This window comes from Vespula vulgaris, chromosome 10 (assembly GCF_905475345.1).
Source record: "Vespula vulgaris chromosome 10, iyVesVulg1.1, whole genome shotgun sequence".
Taxonomy (NCBI): domain Eukaryota; kingdom Metazoa; phylum Arthropoda; class Insecta; order Hymenoptera; family Vespidae; genus Vespula; species Vespula vulgaris.
Genome location: NC_066595.1, coordinates 6,635,216 through 6,652,682, shown reverse-complemented (window position 1 = coordinate 6,652,682; position 17,467 = coordinate 6,635,216). Strand labels below are relative to the sequence as shown.

Here is a 17,467-nt window from a genome sequence, read left to right as displayed (position 1 = left end):
TTATTACATTGATGAAGATATTTTATTTTTATTTATAATTTTGAAAGGAAGCTATTAAAACATTTAAAAAATTTTTATACATGCATATATATATATAATTTATTATATATATATTATTTAAAATATATTTACATGGAAATATTAAAACTTATTATTTTCGTACATTATTAGAACTTGAATTTCAATTATGATTACTTACGTTACCTTGATTCTCGTTATTAGAATTGCCATTGCCATTAACTATATTACCATTCTCTCTATCGTCGCCGTTAGATACATCATTATCACTGTGACTATTTTCTGAATTATTAATTATTAAAGGACGTAGATCAAGTCTGTTGCCTACATCGCCAGAATTTGAATTATTTCCATTGCCATTTCCATTAACTATATTACCATTCTCTCTATCGTCGCCGTTAGATACATCATTATCACTGTGACTATTTTCTGAATTATTAATTATTAAAGGACGTAGATCAAGTCTGTTGCCTACACCGCCAGAATTTGAATTATTTCCATTGCCATTGCCATTAACTATATTACCATTCTCTCTATCATCGCCGTTAGATACATCATTATCACTGTGACTATTTTCTGAATTATTAATTATTAAAGGACGTAAACCAGGTTTGTGCGCTATTTCGTTACCTACGTCACCTTCATTTTTATTATTAGCATTGCCATTGCCATTAACTATATTACCATTCTCGCTATCGTTGCCATTAGACACATTATTATCACTGTGATTATTTCCTGAATTATTAATAATTAAAGGGCGTAAACCAGGTCTGCGCACTTCGTTACCTACGTCACCTTCGTTCTTATTATTAGCATTGCCATTGCCATTAACTATATTACCATTTTCATTATCATTTCCATTGGACACCTTATTCGAACCATGACTATTTTCTGAATTATTAATAATTAAAGGACGTAGACCAGGTCTACGCACTTCGTTACCTACGTCACCTTCGTTCTTATTATTAGCATTGCCATTGCCATTAACTATATTACCATTTTCATTATCGTTTCCATTGGACACCTTATTCGAACCATGACTATTTCCTGAATTATTAATAATTAAAGGGCGTAGACCAGGTCTGCGCACTTCGTTACCTACGTCACCTTCGTTCTTATTATTAGCATTGTCATTGCCATTAACTATATTACCATTTGCCTCATCGTTGCCATTGGACACCTTATTCGAACCTTGACTATTTTCTGAATTATTGATAATGAATTGACGTAATGCTGGTCTCCTTACATTACTTACATTACCAGAATTCGAATTATTTTTGTTACTATTGCCGTTCACAATATTCCCGTTTGCATTGTCATTACCATTAGATATACTGTTGTTACTATTCTTATTATCCGAATTATTGATGATGAAATTAGACGACTGCGGAAGGCCCAATAGATCGGCAAGGAGTGTTTCCGTTTTGCAAGAATTCGTCTTGTTCAAACATTTTGCTTCCTTTATGCAGATACCTTTATCCTCATCAAAGCCTTTATCACAGGCACAGTATTGCAAAACTGGTTCGTATCTTCCTATTCCAATTTGGGCGCAACGTATATACTTTTGACAGTCATCGGTAGGTTGATTTTCAACACGTTTGCAAACTCTAGTACATCTTTTCAAATTAATATCAAATTTCTCGTATGCCTTGCATCGCCCAATAAAATATGGTTGTTCATTAACACATGTTCCATATATTTTATCGTTTGTTGGATAAACGAAATACTGGCCCTCCTTACCTTTGCAATTAATGGTAATGCAGCCATAGGAATAACGAGAGAACTTGCAATTTTCCAATTGTGTATCGTATATGTTGTTAGGCGGACAAGTATTCGTTATTCTATAACCGTTCACACAAATGTGATATCTTGCGCAATTGTTAGGATCGGGATACACCCCATCGATAGAAGGACAGATGAAATCGTTCGAAGGGCAATGATTTGGAGCTACATTCGTGCACAAACCAGTGTCTATATCGCAATAGGGTTTGTTATAAACCATAGAGCAATTTATCGTCATGATCTGTTTCAATTTGTTTGACGACTCGTCAGGTATACATAGTCTGGATGTCGTACAACTTAAACACTCTCTCGTTGCATTGCAAGGATTCGTGTCATTTTTTTCGATGGTGATAGCTGCCCTGTTGTAATCGAGAACGTCCGAAATCGAACATTTCACGCTTTCAAGGACAATGAATATCTGAAACGATTATTAGAAAGTTCTTGTTTAAGCCTATCGTGCTTGATACATCCGAATGAAAATGTCCGAATGAAAATATTGAAGAGTGAACAACTACGATGCAATTTTTCACTATATTTACTTACCCACACAATCGACAATCGAAGCGCGTACATTTTCTAGCTTGTAAAATGATAGTGCTCGCTCTCGTCTGGCCTCTTATACGAATCTTAATTTTTTCTTTATCGATATGTTAAACAAATGACGCGGTACGTTTCTGAAGAGATCTTTCTATCTGAAGAAGAGTATGCAATAAATTTATTGCCTTGATATACGTATTCTAAGAATTCTTGTCTTATCTCTAATTCCTATGCGAGTAGATATCTACATAGTGAACTACTTAGTTCATTGAAAGATTATATGTAAGATTATGAAATCAAAAGATGAATTGATAATAGAAAAGTCAGGAAAACAATTCTTCATATCCTTGAACTGTTTCAATTTGTTAGACACTTAAATCGATAGAAAAAATAGATTATATGTAAAGGCGGAACATCATAATTTTTCTTGACAACGTTAATAATACTTTGAATCCATATGCAAACAACAATAGCAGAGCTCGCGTAACTATTTGAAAACAACGTTGACATTGACAAACAGCATGAGAAAAGCGAATTTCTCTAATCGTTACGGTTTCGTCATATAGCTTTGGTTTCCTAGATAAAATTTAATAAGGTAGAAGGACATCAAATTATCAGTTGGTTTTGATCATAAAGCGTAAATGTATTATGTACAAAAATAAATTCGATCGATGATTTCAGATTATCCATCGGATCGAGAAGCATCTTCGGCTAGTATATTCCACCCACGCTGCGATGATAGTTGAGTTGGGCGTGTTGGGCATAGTCGTAACTCTGGTCGTACCATTCGGCCGTTGTGCTTGCGGTATTCGCGGTATTCGAAGAGTGGGTACCATGAGCTGCGTGCGCGGCATGTTGATGGCTAGTCACGTGACTCGACGAATATTCGCTACCTTGAAAATGATTAAACTGTCCCCAAGTGAGCTGTGTTCTGGACCAGTCTGTATTCCCTTAAAAAACAATAAATTAATAATGAAATATTGTATTTTTAGGAACCTGGATTCGATGAGACATTTATCAAGGTACCAGTATTAGGAGTCAAAGATGTGGGAGCACCATGAGCAACTGGAGGTTGAATGGACGGCACTTGACTGATTTGCATGCTATTCATATGTCCAGAGAGGGAAGTCAAGTGTTCCGAAATGGAGACAGCATGTCCTTGTAAAGTGTTGCTCATCGTCGTAGGGATTGGAGCCATCGACGTGGTCATCTGGGAAACGCTTCCAACAACTTGGTGAACGGTATTCGGTGTTTGGTGCAGAGCCGTCGGGCTATGATGTAAACTCGTTGGTACTTGAGGTATTTCGCTTGGCATTTGAGGTATTTGAGCGATCTGAGCCAACTCGTGACTCGCTGCAGCGTATTGACAGGGCGTTAGGGGTAAACTTGGTACAGAATGTGTTATGCTTCCTGCGTGTTTACGAAGGCGAGCTCTCCGATTGCTGAACCAGACCTAGAACACGGATGTTGATGCGAGTGACACTTTTTGAAGATGATGATAAGTATAAATAATCTTCTGATGATTTTTTACTTAATCGTTTTAATCTTTTTGCTTACAGATATTATCGAGTAGAATTTCAAAGAAAATAACTCACTTGAATCCTAGCTTCTGTTAAGCCCGTTCTCTGAGCCAATTCTTCTCTAGCATAAACATCTGGATACTGAGCACGTTGAAAAGCAGCCTCGAGTTGTTCGAGTTGTTCTCCAGTGAACGTTGTTCTACTCCTACGTTGTTTTCGTTTCAGAGGTATACCTGGTTCACTTTCCGTATCAGAATCATCACCGCAACGACCTAATCATAAAGAGATATAGGTGCCATCGTGTTCGTTACGGTGTACAATTTCCCAATACTCATGATTATCATGATTATCATGATTTTCTCTTAGATACATTTTTTTATCAACGAAGTGTATAGGGTCGAAAACAGGATCGGGAAAGCGATCGGAATAAATGACAAGCTTCTACGATTAAATAGCTATAATTGGTAATCGATAAATCCTCGACGAAAACTGCAACGTCATGAGACACGAGTTCTCGTTGCTCCGATGAACTTGCCTCTTTTCCTATGAATACGATATTGATGAGCATTCTTCTGTGTCCACATCTTATATACACGTAGCTATTCTATATGCGAAGACCGTAATCAGATGACGAAGTCATCGGATCATTTATGATGTAATTGTCTCCGGTGATATATAGTATCTGAGAAATCACGTTTATGGAAGAAGAAGTTTAAAACGCGTATAATTAATATAAAATACTATGATTGATTATAGTTCGTTAAAACTCATGTAATTACTAATTAATACTTAGAGAAATTTTCCGTATTCGTGGACATGTAGCCTCTTTGATTTCTCCTTTGGATTTCTTCATGCTGTATTAGACGAAAAGTTTATTTTATCGCGTCACTAGCCAGTGCAATGAGCACTCACGTGGTCATACGCGAAATGGACTCCGTTTATATATATATACACATATACACAGATAATATCCATAGATATATGTTTGTGCCGCAGTCATTAAGGTGTCCATAAAGTCCTCGTAAAATGACCAACCAACATGCCATCTTGTTCGACGTAGTCAAGACGCCATTTTGTCGAGTGTTTCAAAGCTATCAGCAGGTAAGTCTCCTCATAAAATCACGATATTGCAGTATACCCAAGATATTAACTATTGGTCAAGAAAAATGCTTTCGCGAATGATCGATTTCATAGAAATTTGTTCTATTTCATAAAGAATAAAGATCGATATATATATTTCTTTATTTTGAATTCCATTGTGTATTTCAAATAAGTTTGTTTACAGACTATTGATTCTTACGCGTGGAGATCTAAACAAGTGGATAAAGAGGGTCTGATCTTTGAGCAAGGACTTAGCCTGTACCGTAGCTAACGTTGAATCCTTCCTGAGCCTATCAAGAACCTTTTAACATCGGGTTGCGTTTGCGAGTTCGCACTGACCAATGTATTGATGTTTATTTGTGCGAAACGACGAGTAGCTCGTGCGTCCGTTTTCTTTTTTTTCTTTTTTTTTAATAAAAGAATGGACAGAAGGAAGATATATATGGGAAAAGTAAGAAAAACGAACTCGAACTCTATCGTGACCACCGACGCAATGTTTGCCTTTAAAGTGAACGTTCATTGTCCGATTTTTTTCTTATTATCGTTCAATCGAGCATCCATGAGCTTATTGTATAGAGAAAGTACACGAGGATCAAAATTGGACAATGTCGGTATAGACTCAGATGTGCCTCCACAGTTCTATGTTATTCCCTCTTCTTTTCATTCATAGCATTATCTCGGATCATCCTTAAAATGGAATTGTTACTTACGCCTGACTTCACAAGGAATAACAGGAACAGCAAATTGAAAAACGTCAAGAAGATCGACAGAATAGAACGAGTATCAAGATCACTTTGTTCGCGATTTATTCGAGTGGTTAAACTATGATTAATTTAATTTTTTCTTTTGTACTTGAAAAAATGAATTCTTTTCGTAAAAAATCATTAATAAAAATATCTAAATTCATGTTCGTAATGTCAACATAAATATGTGTTATATTAATTCGTAAATTAATTAACATAATTTCGAATTTAATGATCCGTGTGAATCTTTTGGATTATTTCTAAACGAAGAGAGTTCCAGAGAGTGAGATTTGAATCGAAGTTGGCATATAGGTATATATACGGCAAAGGAAATTTTGTTTTGCCTAAGCACAGTGCGACCTGCCTCGAATAGACGCCGACGCATACAATACGAGTTGCCGCTCTTTTCCTTGCGGTTTTCACTTTGTGCAAAAGGTAAAGAGAAGATTCAACGACGGAAGTCCAAATTCGAAGAGGATTCTCAGCGGTGGTCTTTTGAAGATGGTCCCGTGATCCTTTTTCCTCTTTTTTCTTTTTTTTTCTTATTACGAAGAAGTCAAAAATAGTCTCACACAAGAAGTCTTTCATAATTTTTCATCTTAAAATTTATTACGTTTCTTTCTTCCTTTTTCTTTTTTTCCCTTCGGTTCATCAAAATCTTTCTAATTAATTATCGAACCTCGTCGATAAAAAAAAAAGCAAACATTGTGCTGGTTCGATCGCTTAGAGACAATACTCGATCCCTTTGAAGCCCCATTTTTCAATATCGACTTTTGTCGCTTGTATGTAGTTACGACAGTTTGGCTTTTCAAAGATACCACTCTCAACGGGTGTTCATTCTTATGAACATCGAAGGCATTGTGTTTCTTAGTCGTGTTGTGAAATATCGTCGAACATTTTTCGGCCGTCCACTTCGACTTGGACTCTCTCTTTCTCTCTCTCTCTCTCTTTCACTTTCCTCCCCGCCGCCCCCACTTTAACGCACAATTCCATTTCTTTCCTAGTCGGCGAACGAGGTGACAGGAATTTAAACCGTGGGTCTACAAGCTTTATTGTAGATGCAACTTGTCTCCGTGGTCATTCTTCCATTCTTCCGTTTGTCATACGAAGAGACGCTGCCGTAGCCGCCAAAGACGCCGCCAAAGGGAATATATCTCGAAAGATTCACCGACGCTTCGAAAATCTACCAGGAAAATTTCTAGCCTTCGACTTTGGTTGCTCTCGAGTCACTGTTGTTTCTCTCTTTCTCTCTCTCTCTCTGTCTTTTTCTCTCTTTTTATTTCTTTGCAACACTCTACGTGCTTCGCGATCAAATCGCTTTCGAACGTAGAAGACCAACAATGTTTCTTTCTTTCTCTTTTTTTCTTTTTTTTTTTTCCATGCATGTTACTTTGGCAAGAAACATTACTCTCTAAGATTTCAATAGAACACAACTCCGTTCAATAGAATAATAATAACGTACTACGTCTTCGACCTTGGTTGGTTTGTTTTTCGATTGTATCGATTGGAAGAAAAAGAGGAAAGATCGAAGAAGGGATTCACCTAATTGTAGTAGATAATCAATTGACGTAATAGGCTTCTAAATTCATAGTGATCCGAGTTCTCTCGTTTTCTAAGGGGAGTAAAGGGGTGTTCGAGTTGGTGTTCCAGGTGTATTTCTTGGGTGCTATGAGTCAGGAGAGAGAGAAAGAGAGAGAGAGAGGAAGAGAGAAATAAAGAAAGAGGAACGTCGAAGAAAAGAGAAGGAGGCAGGTCGGAGTCGAGTCAGCATTCCTTCGTGCGCCCTCTGACATCGGCGGTCCTCTCAGAAGGTGCTCTTCATCTCCTTTTGCTTCACGAGCCCACCCATCGTTCTCTCTCTCTCCCTCTCTCTTCTTCGAGTCGAAGAGCGCGTGGAAGAAGGAAGAAAAAAGAAGAAAAAGGGGAGCGAGCTCGAGAAAAGAGAGAGATAGAAAGATCGGGTGTGATCGTTTAGGTGCCCATATGTTGGACTTGTAATGAGAGAACGTGCTCTCAGGTTGAGACAGGGAGGCGGGCACTCGATGAAATGGTTTATAGATTATCTCTCTCTTTCACTTTCTCTCTTTCTCTTTCTCTCTCTTCCTTTAGCTATTGTTTCATTCATTTGCTCCATTTAGTCATGTCGATCTATAGAGAAATATCAATTACTTGTGAGGATGATTACCAAGAGATTTAATTGTCAAAGCGCTTTAGGTTAATTATTTTTTACGTTGATTTATATGGAAAATAAAAGGTGTTCTTTTTCTTTGTCAACAATCTTAAAAAGAAAATGAAAAAAAAGAAAAAGCAGAAGTTAAACGTGACGGACGTAGATATTGTTACAGTAGATTATAGATACACATATTTCTATCTTCTTTCCGCGAGTCGTCCGGGTTTACTCGTTGATAGGCACAATCAATATCGGTTTCTTGGGGATGAAAAGCGTCCGATCGGTTGAATAGATCGCGTGAAAAGATGCGTGTAATCAATTAGAGGGGGCCCGCGGAGTCGAGAGCAAATATCTCTTTCGTAGCAACGTCATCGAGAAATGTGCCGGTCAGCATCCCCGCTGTGTCCGATCGTACATCTATCGATACCGGTCTGAACCACCCATTGGAACATACCTATATATACATAATGTCGCGTGATCTTTCATACACGTTGAACTTCTTTACTTTATCATTAGGACGATAAAGGATGATAATACTCTACATTAAAAAGTACGATAAAAGTTTAACGAGCTAAGAACTTTGTTTTCATCTAAAACATGTGACTTTTATCTACGTTTTTCTTGAATATAGATAACAAATTATATTATCAGTCTAATAAATATGAGACTGTTGTATCAATCAAGTGAAAAAAGTTGCGTTGTTCTTTTTTTCTTTTCCCTCAAAAGAAATTTTTGTTTACTTGTCACATTTGCGCATCCTCGTAACTTTCCCGCGGTTCCTTTTTGCTTTCCGCGTGTCGAATCGAGCTCTGAATGGCGGAAAAGATGCCGCACCTTCGTAGGTTATAAATCTAGTCGTGCTCTCTTTCTTCTATCTATTCTCATCTTTTTCTAGTCGGTACTTCCCGAAGAAGAGGAATGGATATCCGTAGGAGCGCGCGTGAGGTCCCCTAAATGGTAACAAATGTCCTTAAAAAGGTTAACAATGAGAATGGCCGAGGGTTGACATCGGAGAAGTCAGTGAGTCTTCCTGTCAACGCCCGTGTGCAAGTTTCATAGAGAATACGCCGACTTTTTCGCTTTTCTTATTTCGAGAAGGTGACTTTCAGCAGTATGTAGGAGTGAGAGAGAAAGGGAGAGAATGGTGGTTGGATGAATTTTTGGTGGTCACATTAGGTACTCGTGAACGTTGTCGGAAAATCACCGCCTCTGAAAAACCATTAATTTCGTCGCTGGTGGTCTGTTCGAAGGTTTGTTTCCTCGGGTTGTCCAGCGGTCAGAATGATTTTCACTGTATTTCAAATGTATAATTTCGACATGTTATAATCGTATCTTTCAATATTTAAAAAATTTCGATTAATTATCGAAATATGTCGATAGAAAGAATAATTTTAATGTTCAATAATCGGCGTAATGTCGTTACTAGATAAAAATAAAAACATGAAAAAATACCAACGATAGCGGATTGAAGAAAACAGGTATTTTGTTGGAACGATGAAAACGATGAAAGGAACGGGCAAGAGTGCAGCAAATTTGGCGTATCCTTTTACCAGCAAGGAATTAACATTTTCCACGAAGTACAAGAGCACAGTGCCCGGAGTGTTAACTGAGCTCGATCGAATCTACCGATTTAATGAAGGAGTTGTAGGAGTATACACCTTCGAAGGTACGATGGAAGGAGACAAAGGAGGAAGAGGGTAGCAGTTTGGAAGCGTTTGAAACGCGTTCAAGCCGATGCCACGTACGATATATGCCGGCACTAGACTCTCTTAGCGGATTATGTGATCACGCGACAAGAATTGCACGCTGGCTAAAGCTCGATAGTGTAACGTCGATTAGATACGCTCGCCGATATTCAGCTTCGACGTTAATTCGAATCTATCTAACTCTTCCTGCTAGCTTTTACTGTCTTATGTAATCATTTTTTATTTCTAATACATCCGGTTATATTGATGTATTCCACACATGGAAATCAGTGAAGATATTATCTACGGATTGCTGTGAAGTAAGTAATATAAAATTTTTTCGTTTGATTTCAACTTGGTCATGTACTCATTCCTACACGATTTATACGATGTATTTCTATGATGTATTTAAACAGATCAAATATACTTGTTTCTGCGTAAAAACGCAAAACCGATGGATCACCGTGCGTCGATGGAATCGATGAAGCTGATCGTGAATCACTTAGCGACGTTGTTCATCGAGCACGTTGCTCTTCGATCGTTTGGTACCTATGTAGTGAAGAAGGAAGAAGAGAAGATGAAGAAGGTGGGAAAAAGAGAAAGAAAGAGAGAGAGAGAGAGAAAGAGAGGAATCGAGATGGATATACATATTATACGCGTGTGGAGGTGCAGTGAGAGGGGTGGGCAGGACCCATTAGGCTAATCCCTCGTCGGCGGCCGAAGCCAAAGGAACGGAATAAGAAGGAATAAGAAAGCCACAGGCTACGTGTCATTCCTGCTCGGCCTGCCGACACCTATACCCTGGACCCGACACCTTCGACCGAGCTACGAGTATATCCGTTCAGAGGTGCTCTCTATCACGAATGTCCTCTGTTAGAACTGCTATTCGCGATCTGATCCCCTGTTTGATCGTGGTATACGTAGTTCGAACGTTGTAGAGAACGAACTAGCACGAACGATCTTGTTTATGGTGTTTTATAATGGCTTCGATTATCGAGATTTAATATCCTAGTTGCCCTTAAAAGAAAAATTCTAATGATTTATTTCATAGTGCAACAATGATGATTCAATTTCATAGTTCAACAATCTTGACGATTTAATATTGAATTTTTTAAAAGTAAGTATTAAAATAATTTATAGAAAAAATATCGCAACGATTGTGATACGACCAGTCGATAAAACACAATCTAGAGATTACTTAGGAGGTCATGAATAATTAACCACATTCGAGGCGATAAATATCTTTAATTGAGGGTTACGACACGTAACTTCGAGGATAATATCCTCCTACTCGGAAGGGCATTTACACCTGCTCCCAAGCGAATTTACATTAAAATTCATTAGACGTTATCGCTTTAACTTAAGAAATCAGTTTATCGAGAGATTTTTCCACGTGAGGTTTAACAAAGAAAATCGTAAGGAAATGTTGGAACTTCTCCATCGAAGAATTTTTCGACTTAGCGTTAAACAGAATTGGATTTAGGCGATGGATGTGTTTCCGATTAGTGTTTCCGATGAATGCGGAAGAGGTGGAATTAATAAACGAGGAGAAACTATTAATCGTCGAATTAAAATAGACTGTGATTCGAACGGAGCCCGAGATGAGCGCCACTGTCGACGTGTGGCAGGCGGTTCGTTTGATCTCCGCGGGACCCTCGCGGGGCCTCGAGGCCCCGGGCTCTGCTCTTCGCTCTTGGCCCTCGACTCTCTTTCCTCGCATTCCCTGTTGCTCCCCTCGATCCACCTCCTACTCCTTCTCCGACCACACCAGCATCCTCGTCGAATTAACTTTTAAGACTTTGGGACACCTGTACCCACTAATTCTTTCATGTCCAACGCCACCACCGATCGTGATACTCACGAATTCTTGCATCCTGTCGAGGCAAGCAAGTGAGACAAAAACTTGTTTGGTCGCCAATGAATTAGATACTTGCTAATTATTGACAAAGAAATTTGAATGGCACCTGTCCTTGTTAAAAGACGGACGAATTAAAAACAAAAAGAAATAAAAAAAGAACCAAAGTAGAAGTATCGACATGGGATAAGAAAAAAAAGAGAGACAGAGAGAGAGAGAGAGAGAGAGAGAGAGAGAGAGGTGAAGAAGTTAAGAAAGAAGAAGACACTCGCGGCCGTCGTCGAGAAGCCAGGCAAAAAGGACGTATTTCAATTTGTACTTTAAATTTAACGCTTGGGGTATTCGCCGGGTTAAATCAATAATGAGGCTTGAAAGTACTCCCTTAGCAAAAACTAATGACAGTTTTCACGAGCAATTTGAGAATGTTCGGCAAACACTTAGCCGTGCGAAAAGGGCAAGAAAGTTTGATGGAGTTGCGAGAGAAGGAAGAGAAGAATGAAGAATGAAAGAAAAAGATAACTATACCTACGAAGACGAGGAGGAAAAGAGAATATGAGAAGAAGAAAAAATCTAAAAAAGAGGATCGCAAAGGACGCAAGGAAGAAGAAGAATAAGAGGAAGAACAAGAAAAAGAAGAAGAAGAAGAACAGAAACGAAGACAGGAAGAAGGAGAAGAAGCAGAAAAGGGATAATGCGTGCCCCGTAAGATATTGACACTCCTGTAATCCGTTTGTCGGACGTGTGGGCAACCTGGCTAATCCTGCTCACGCCCACCGGAGATTAAATCCTGCCGGTCTGCCCTGCTCATTCGGACTAACTCGGCCTATCCGACAGTGGACCGGACTTAAAGCGCCGTACACACGCTCGCGTACGTCAAACTCGCTTCGTTCGTAGCAGGAGGTTAAAAGCTTCCGACGCTGACCGACGATGAGAGAACGAACGTTCGACTCTTTTCTTGCCTTCTTCATCCATTCTTTTATTTTCTCTTCCTTTTGTTTGTTCTTTCTTTAATTCAAGTACCAAGACATTATTCCTATTCCTATATTTATTCCTATAGTATAAGTATATGCAGTACTTACGTACAAACCTTTATGTATATCATGAACGAAAAATCGATGTTCAGAAATAGCAAAAATCTTGAAAATCAAAAGATCTTCTAGAGGATATTGATTCGACGATAGAGTATTCTACGAATTCTATTTTTATTTCGAATTTTTCTTACGATATTTTATAATCCATTCGAATTATACAAAGTAGATTGATTCTTCGAATTCGAAAGATTTACTCCTAGTGTAAAGTCGAGGGCACGTCGGCCATGAATTTGGACAAACGAAATGTGCCTTCTACGGCGATCAAGATCAATGCGGATCCCGGGGATGAAAGAGAAATGTACTTAAGTGCTACTCACCGCCTCCCAATATGCCGTCTATCGTGTAATCCTTCTTCCCGTCGTCCCCCGGTCTTCCACCCCGAAGTAGCCTGCTGATGGAGCTGACGCTAGGTGGATCGGAGAAGCCTTCCTGCGTGCAATAAAATAAAAGCACGGGGCCTTTTTGAAAGAGGCAAGATTAAAGCGAGGACCTATGCGTATCGTTCTCGTCGAATTTCTTTTTTGCTTTCTTTTATTTTTTCTTAAAAGTCTTTTAAAGAGAGAGAGAAAGAGAGAGAAACAAAAAGAGAGAGAGAGAGAGAAAGAGAGAGAAAGAGATAGAGATAGAGAGATAGAGAGATAAAGAGAGAGTAGATTGAAACGGGCGTGAAAGCTAGCTGTTGTTCCCTCGCGATACATCGAAGGCCACGCTTGCAGTTTCGCAACTGCAGTCTACCAAGGCGTACAATTTCGCGCGATTATTTTCGTTCGCAACGTACACATTTTCCCGGACGATTCAACGTTATTACGCATTGTGAGCTAGGCACCGTTACGCGCTTTACTACGCTCGCTTTCTTGCTCCGTGATCGGTCGAACTCTAAGCAGCGTTGAAGAAATTGAAAGGAATCGCTTGACAAAGTGTGTTACAGAAAGAGAGCGAAAGAGCGAGAAGGAGCATGAGAGAGAGAGAGAGAGAGGGGGGGGGGAGAGGGAAAGGGAAATAATGATGAAGATAAGGAAAGAAAATTTCTTCTTCGAGATAACTTCGATAAAATATCTAACGAGTAAAATACGAGAATGAAGATTATGTTTCGAGACCTTTATCAATATATACATGTATATGTATATATACATATGTATGTATATATGTGTATATATATATATACCCGTCTATCAAAGGATACCTTGAGAAGTTGCGAAAATTTCGACGATCGATATCGATCGAGCTGCTTATCTCTCGTATTGATCGTACAAAGCGTAACACACGTGCAAGCGAGCGAAGATGGAGGATAGAGATGTAGTGAAGGAGAAGGAAGATCATAGAAGAAGAAAAAGAAGATGAAGATGAAGAAGAGGAAAAAGAGGAGGAAGAGGAGGAAGAGGAAGAGGAGGGATATAAAAAGGTTGGATCTCTCGCTTTAACCGAGGATTTAAAAGGCAAAAAAGTCAGGGGAAAGGGGGGTCGTCGGTGTCGATCGCTATCTCTCGCTTCGCCGATCTCAGAAACAATAACGATCCTTCTGCCGGTGGTGGTCGAGGCTTTGGGTTCGGGGTGATGACAGGAAAGAAGAAGGAAGGAAGGATTGTGGGTGAGGTGGATGATTTCAGAGAGGAAGAAGGATGAAACGAACGATGGATAAAGAGAGAGAAGAAAGAGAGGAAGAAGGAAGAAAGAGAGAGAGAGAGAGAGCTTCAGGGCCTCAGGCCCCGGAACGCCCCCTTCCAGCATTAAATGCCGTATTAATGCCGGCAACGACCGCCTGCCTCCACAGAGGCGTACGTGTTCCTAAAATCGTTCTCAGCCTTTCATATTCTTTCTTCTTTATTATACAATCTCTTTCTCTCTTTCTGTTTCTTTTGCTCTTTGCTTTTCTCTCTGTCTCTTTCTCTTTCTGTTTTTTTCTGTCTGTCTTTTTCTCTTTCTCTTTCTCTAGTTCTCTCCTTAGTTTTCTATACTTATCTTTCTTTATAATTGTTCAGATTTTTCAGATTTATATCTTTATCAAAGGAATAGTAGAAACGATCGAAGATACTATCGAAAGTTTGCAAGATTGATCGATGAACGAGATCATAATTATTTTCGATTGAATTTATATTGCCAATTGGAGTTTTTTCTTTTATCTTAATGTCTCTTATGCTGTCTTAGAAATGTAATAAAAGTTAACAATGTAAGTCTTTTAATATTACGATATAATAGATAAAGTTTTATGATTTTTTTTTCCACTAAAAAAAAATTATCGAAAGGTAGAAATGTTAATAAAAAATATTGGAACTTGGACTTTTCCTACGTAGACGTGAGAAACTATTGATCTCTTGAGTTTCTATTTCTTAAGGATATCATAGGCACGTGAAATCACGTCTGATAAATTGCGAAAGGTAAGACAATGAGGACGAGAAGGAGCACGACGAGGACGACGACGACGACGACGACAATGACGACGACGACGACGACGACGACGACGACGACGACGATGAGGAGGACGAAAGGTATTACGCCAATGAAGTGTGGGTGTAGGCGGCGAGCAGTAACGTATTAAAGGACACGCGAGTCGCCTCGAGGTACTCACGTACATACGTAGAGAGCCCTGCTCGACTGGTGCACGCCTCGTGCACGCCTCGTGTACGCCTCGTGCGCAACATTAAAAACTTCCATTGAGAGTGATCTTCGAAGAGAGATAAGGACCACGATCGAACTTTTTGTCGAGTCTTCCGATTATGATGAAAATATTTCTAACGTTTATTCTTAGCCGTATCTTATGTTTTTAACAACGTAAGAAGTAATGATTCTCAACAATCTATTTACTAATTTCTTTTCGAAAAGGATGAGAATATTTTCTTGAACGATTAACGAATTAAAATATGCTTATATATATATGTGTGTGTGTGTGTGTTAAAATAAATATCGATCGACTTTGATAAGTCAAATCCTTTACCTTCACCAACGTGTCACGGATTTCCCAAGAGAAGATACCAGGATTGACCCTCTTCAATTCCTCGATCTTAGCCTCGACTTCCGGCGTGGCAACTCTCGGCTTGCTGCCACCAATGACACCCGGTCTGATAGAGCCCGTCTCTTGATAACGATTGAGTATTTTCGAAACGCAACCGTGGGAAACACGAAGCTGTCTCGATATCACGCAGGGTCGTATCCCAGCGGCCGCCATTTCTACGATTTTCAAGCGAATGTGATTTGGAAGGGGACGGCCGTTGATGAAGACGCCGCCCAGCTGATTCATTCGGCCTTGCCCTGTGAACATTCGATCGATGTCTCAGCGATACTTAGGACGAAAAGATGAGCGCGTTGTCTCGATAAGCTTGAAATTATTTACGGAATCCACCGAGCGAACACGTGAAATCGCCTAACAGCCGGTAAGGCCGGGATACGTTCGCGCGGAGGATACCAAAAGCCACGTTAACAGCCGTAAAATTGAAGAAGTTATGCTCACGAGAGGGCGTGCTCGGCCATTTCCAAGACTAACGAGTATAAAGTCGGATCGTTAGTCGAATTAGCCACCCTTCCGTACGTGACATTAGCTACCTGTATCATCAGCGCGTTCCGATGTACAGCACGAGGTAATTACTATGTTTACGCATCACGAACGCTTGCCCGGCGTGCTGTCCGAGTAAACAACGAAAGCATCCAATTATTTTAATCGTCGTTCAGAGAGCCTTTGCATATTCAATAAAGTCCACGAGCATCGTCCTCTCCTACTGCTTTTTTTTCTTCTTATTCTTCTTCTTTTCCACATTTTACATTTTTACCGATCTTCCTTCGACTCTTGGTAACGTCATTGATCGAAAAAGAATAAGATGCAACTCTCTACGATAATAGATAGACATTGATCTAACCTTGAAAGGGATATCCACTAAAGATAGGTCTCATTCCACTGGTGACGTCCATCTCGTATGCAAGCCTGTATAATCTTCTTTGCACCCACGGAAGATGACGTCCAGAGGAGGATACACGAGTCACTGACACTGATAGAGGTATGATCAAAACGACCGATAGTACGACGGATGACGTCGAATTATTGGCCCGAGGCAAAGAAATTCCGTGATTTGTTCACGGAAAGTTATGATAAAAACGATTTACGAAATCGACAACGAAAACTAAATCATTTGGACGACTAACGATCTCTGATGTCGAAACGACGGGATACTAGAGCTTGAAACGTTCAGATGACGTAGGGAGAAAGAAGAGAAAAGGAATAGAAGCGAGCACGCGTGGCTTTCGTTGCGAGGGGTACCGCGGCAATAACGTGTCGGAGTTGGGGTACTGGACCCCTCTTCACCCCACTCTCCTCAGCATGCTGGACCCGAGGGAACAGAGTGCGAGCAACATAAGAGAAAAACGAGACCGTCGCCTCGTTGGGACTTATGGTACCAGAGTGGTACGCTCATTGGCTACGCCCTGCCACGTGGTTGGTAAAGCTGAACTTCACAATGGGCGGCTCTACCCACGGAACCGCCTACGGAACGTGCTCTCTTACCCACGTATTCCTCGATATATTATATTATCCCTGTCTATGTGTATGTAAATACATTGCCAATTCGAGAGTCTCTTGATGTCTACTGAGCTAAATTCGAAGTTATTTTCATTTAATCCTATGCGAGCAAATTTTCTATACCTACTCGTTTGATATAACTTTCTATCTATGCTCAGTTGGATATCCACTTATACATCGCTTAGATAATATATCTTACAAATGGGATTTGTTAAGATAGAGTACGAGTTTGATATAGCAAGTTTTTAGGGTTACTCGAATGATTTATTGCATGATCAAGAGCTATCGATGTTTATAATTCTTCGTAAGGATTCTTCGAAGTGTCAAATAATTGTTCGAACAAAGCAAATGGCATTTAACCGAAACAATTCTACTATGATAATGAGATTCTCGTTTCGAATCTTGGTAATATTGGTAATGAAAGAAGATTCATGCTTTTAGTGAAGCATCCTTTGGAAATA

General features: G+C 39.5%; 2 protein-coding genes across 2 annotated transcripts; both read right to left on the bottom strand.

Annotated features, from left to right (window-relative positions):
* Positions 1–14: 14 nt before the first annotated feature.
* LOC127067220 (GATA zinc finger domain-containing protein 14-like) lies at positions 15–2,482 on the bottom strand. The gene is made up of 2 exons (XM_051001912.1): positions 2,344–2,482; positions 15–2,218 (listed from the first exon to the last, which is right to left on the bottom strand). Exons 1-2 carry the CDS (start codon positions 2,371–2,373, stop codon positions 182–184), a joined length of 2,067 nt encoding a protein of 688 aa, XP_050857869.1. The 5' UTR covers positions 2,374–2,482; the 3' UTR covers positions 15–181.
* Positions 2,483–2,967: 485 nt separating this feature from the next.
* On the bottom strand, positions 2,968–16,701 carry LOC127067224 (protein gooseberry-neuro). The gene is made up of 6 exons (XM_051001920.1): positions 16,351–16,701; positions 15,435–15,748; positions 12,820–12,931; positions 3,933–4,129; positions 3,364–3,790; positions 2,968–3,287 (listed from the first exon to the last, which is right to left on the bottom strand). The coding sequence occupies exons 1-6, from the start codon at positions 16,400–16,402 to the stop codon at positions 3,049–3,051; spliced, it is 1,341 nt and encodes a 446-aa protein (XP_050857877.1). The 5' UTR covers positions 16,403–16,701; the 3' UTR covers positions 2,968–3,048.
* Between the last annotated feature and the right edge of the window lie 766 nt (positions 16,702–17,467).

What these genes read in the sequence shown, in the direction of transcription:
- LOC127067220 (XM_051001912.1), bottom strand. Translation starts at nt 2,373, where the DNA reads ATGTACGCGCTTCGATTGTCGATTGTGTGG. An exon ending in TTCGATTGTCGATTGTGTGG is followed by an intron (nt 2,219 to 2,343) that starts GTAAGTAAATAT and finishes TAATCGTTTCAG; the next exon opens with ATATTCATTGTCCTTGAAAG.
- LOC127067224 (XM_051001920.1), bottom strand. Translation starts at nt 16,402, where the DNA reads ATGGACGTCACCAGTGGAATGAGACCTATCTTTAGTGGATATCCCTTT. An exon ending in TAGTGGATATCCCTTTCAAG is followed by an intron (nt 15,749 to 16,350) that starts GTTAGATCAATG and finishes GAATGTTCACAG; the next exon opens with GGCAAGGCCGAATGAATCAG. An exon ending in TAACAGAAGCTAGGATTCAA is followed by an intron (nt 3,791 to 3,932) that starts GTGAGTTATTTT and finishes TCCGTGTTCTAG; the next exon opens with GTCTGGTTCAGCAATCGGAG.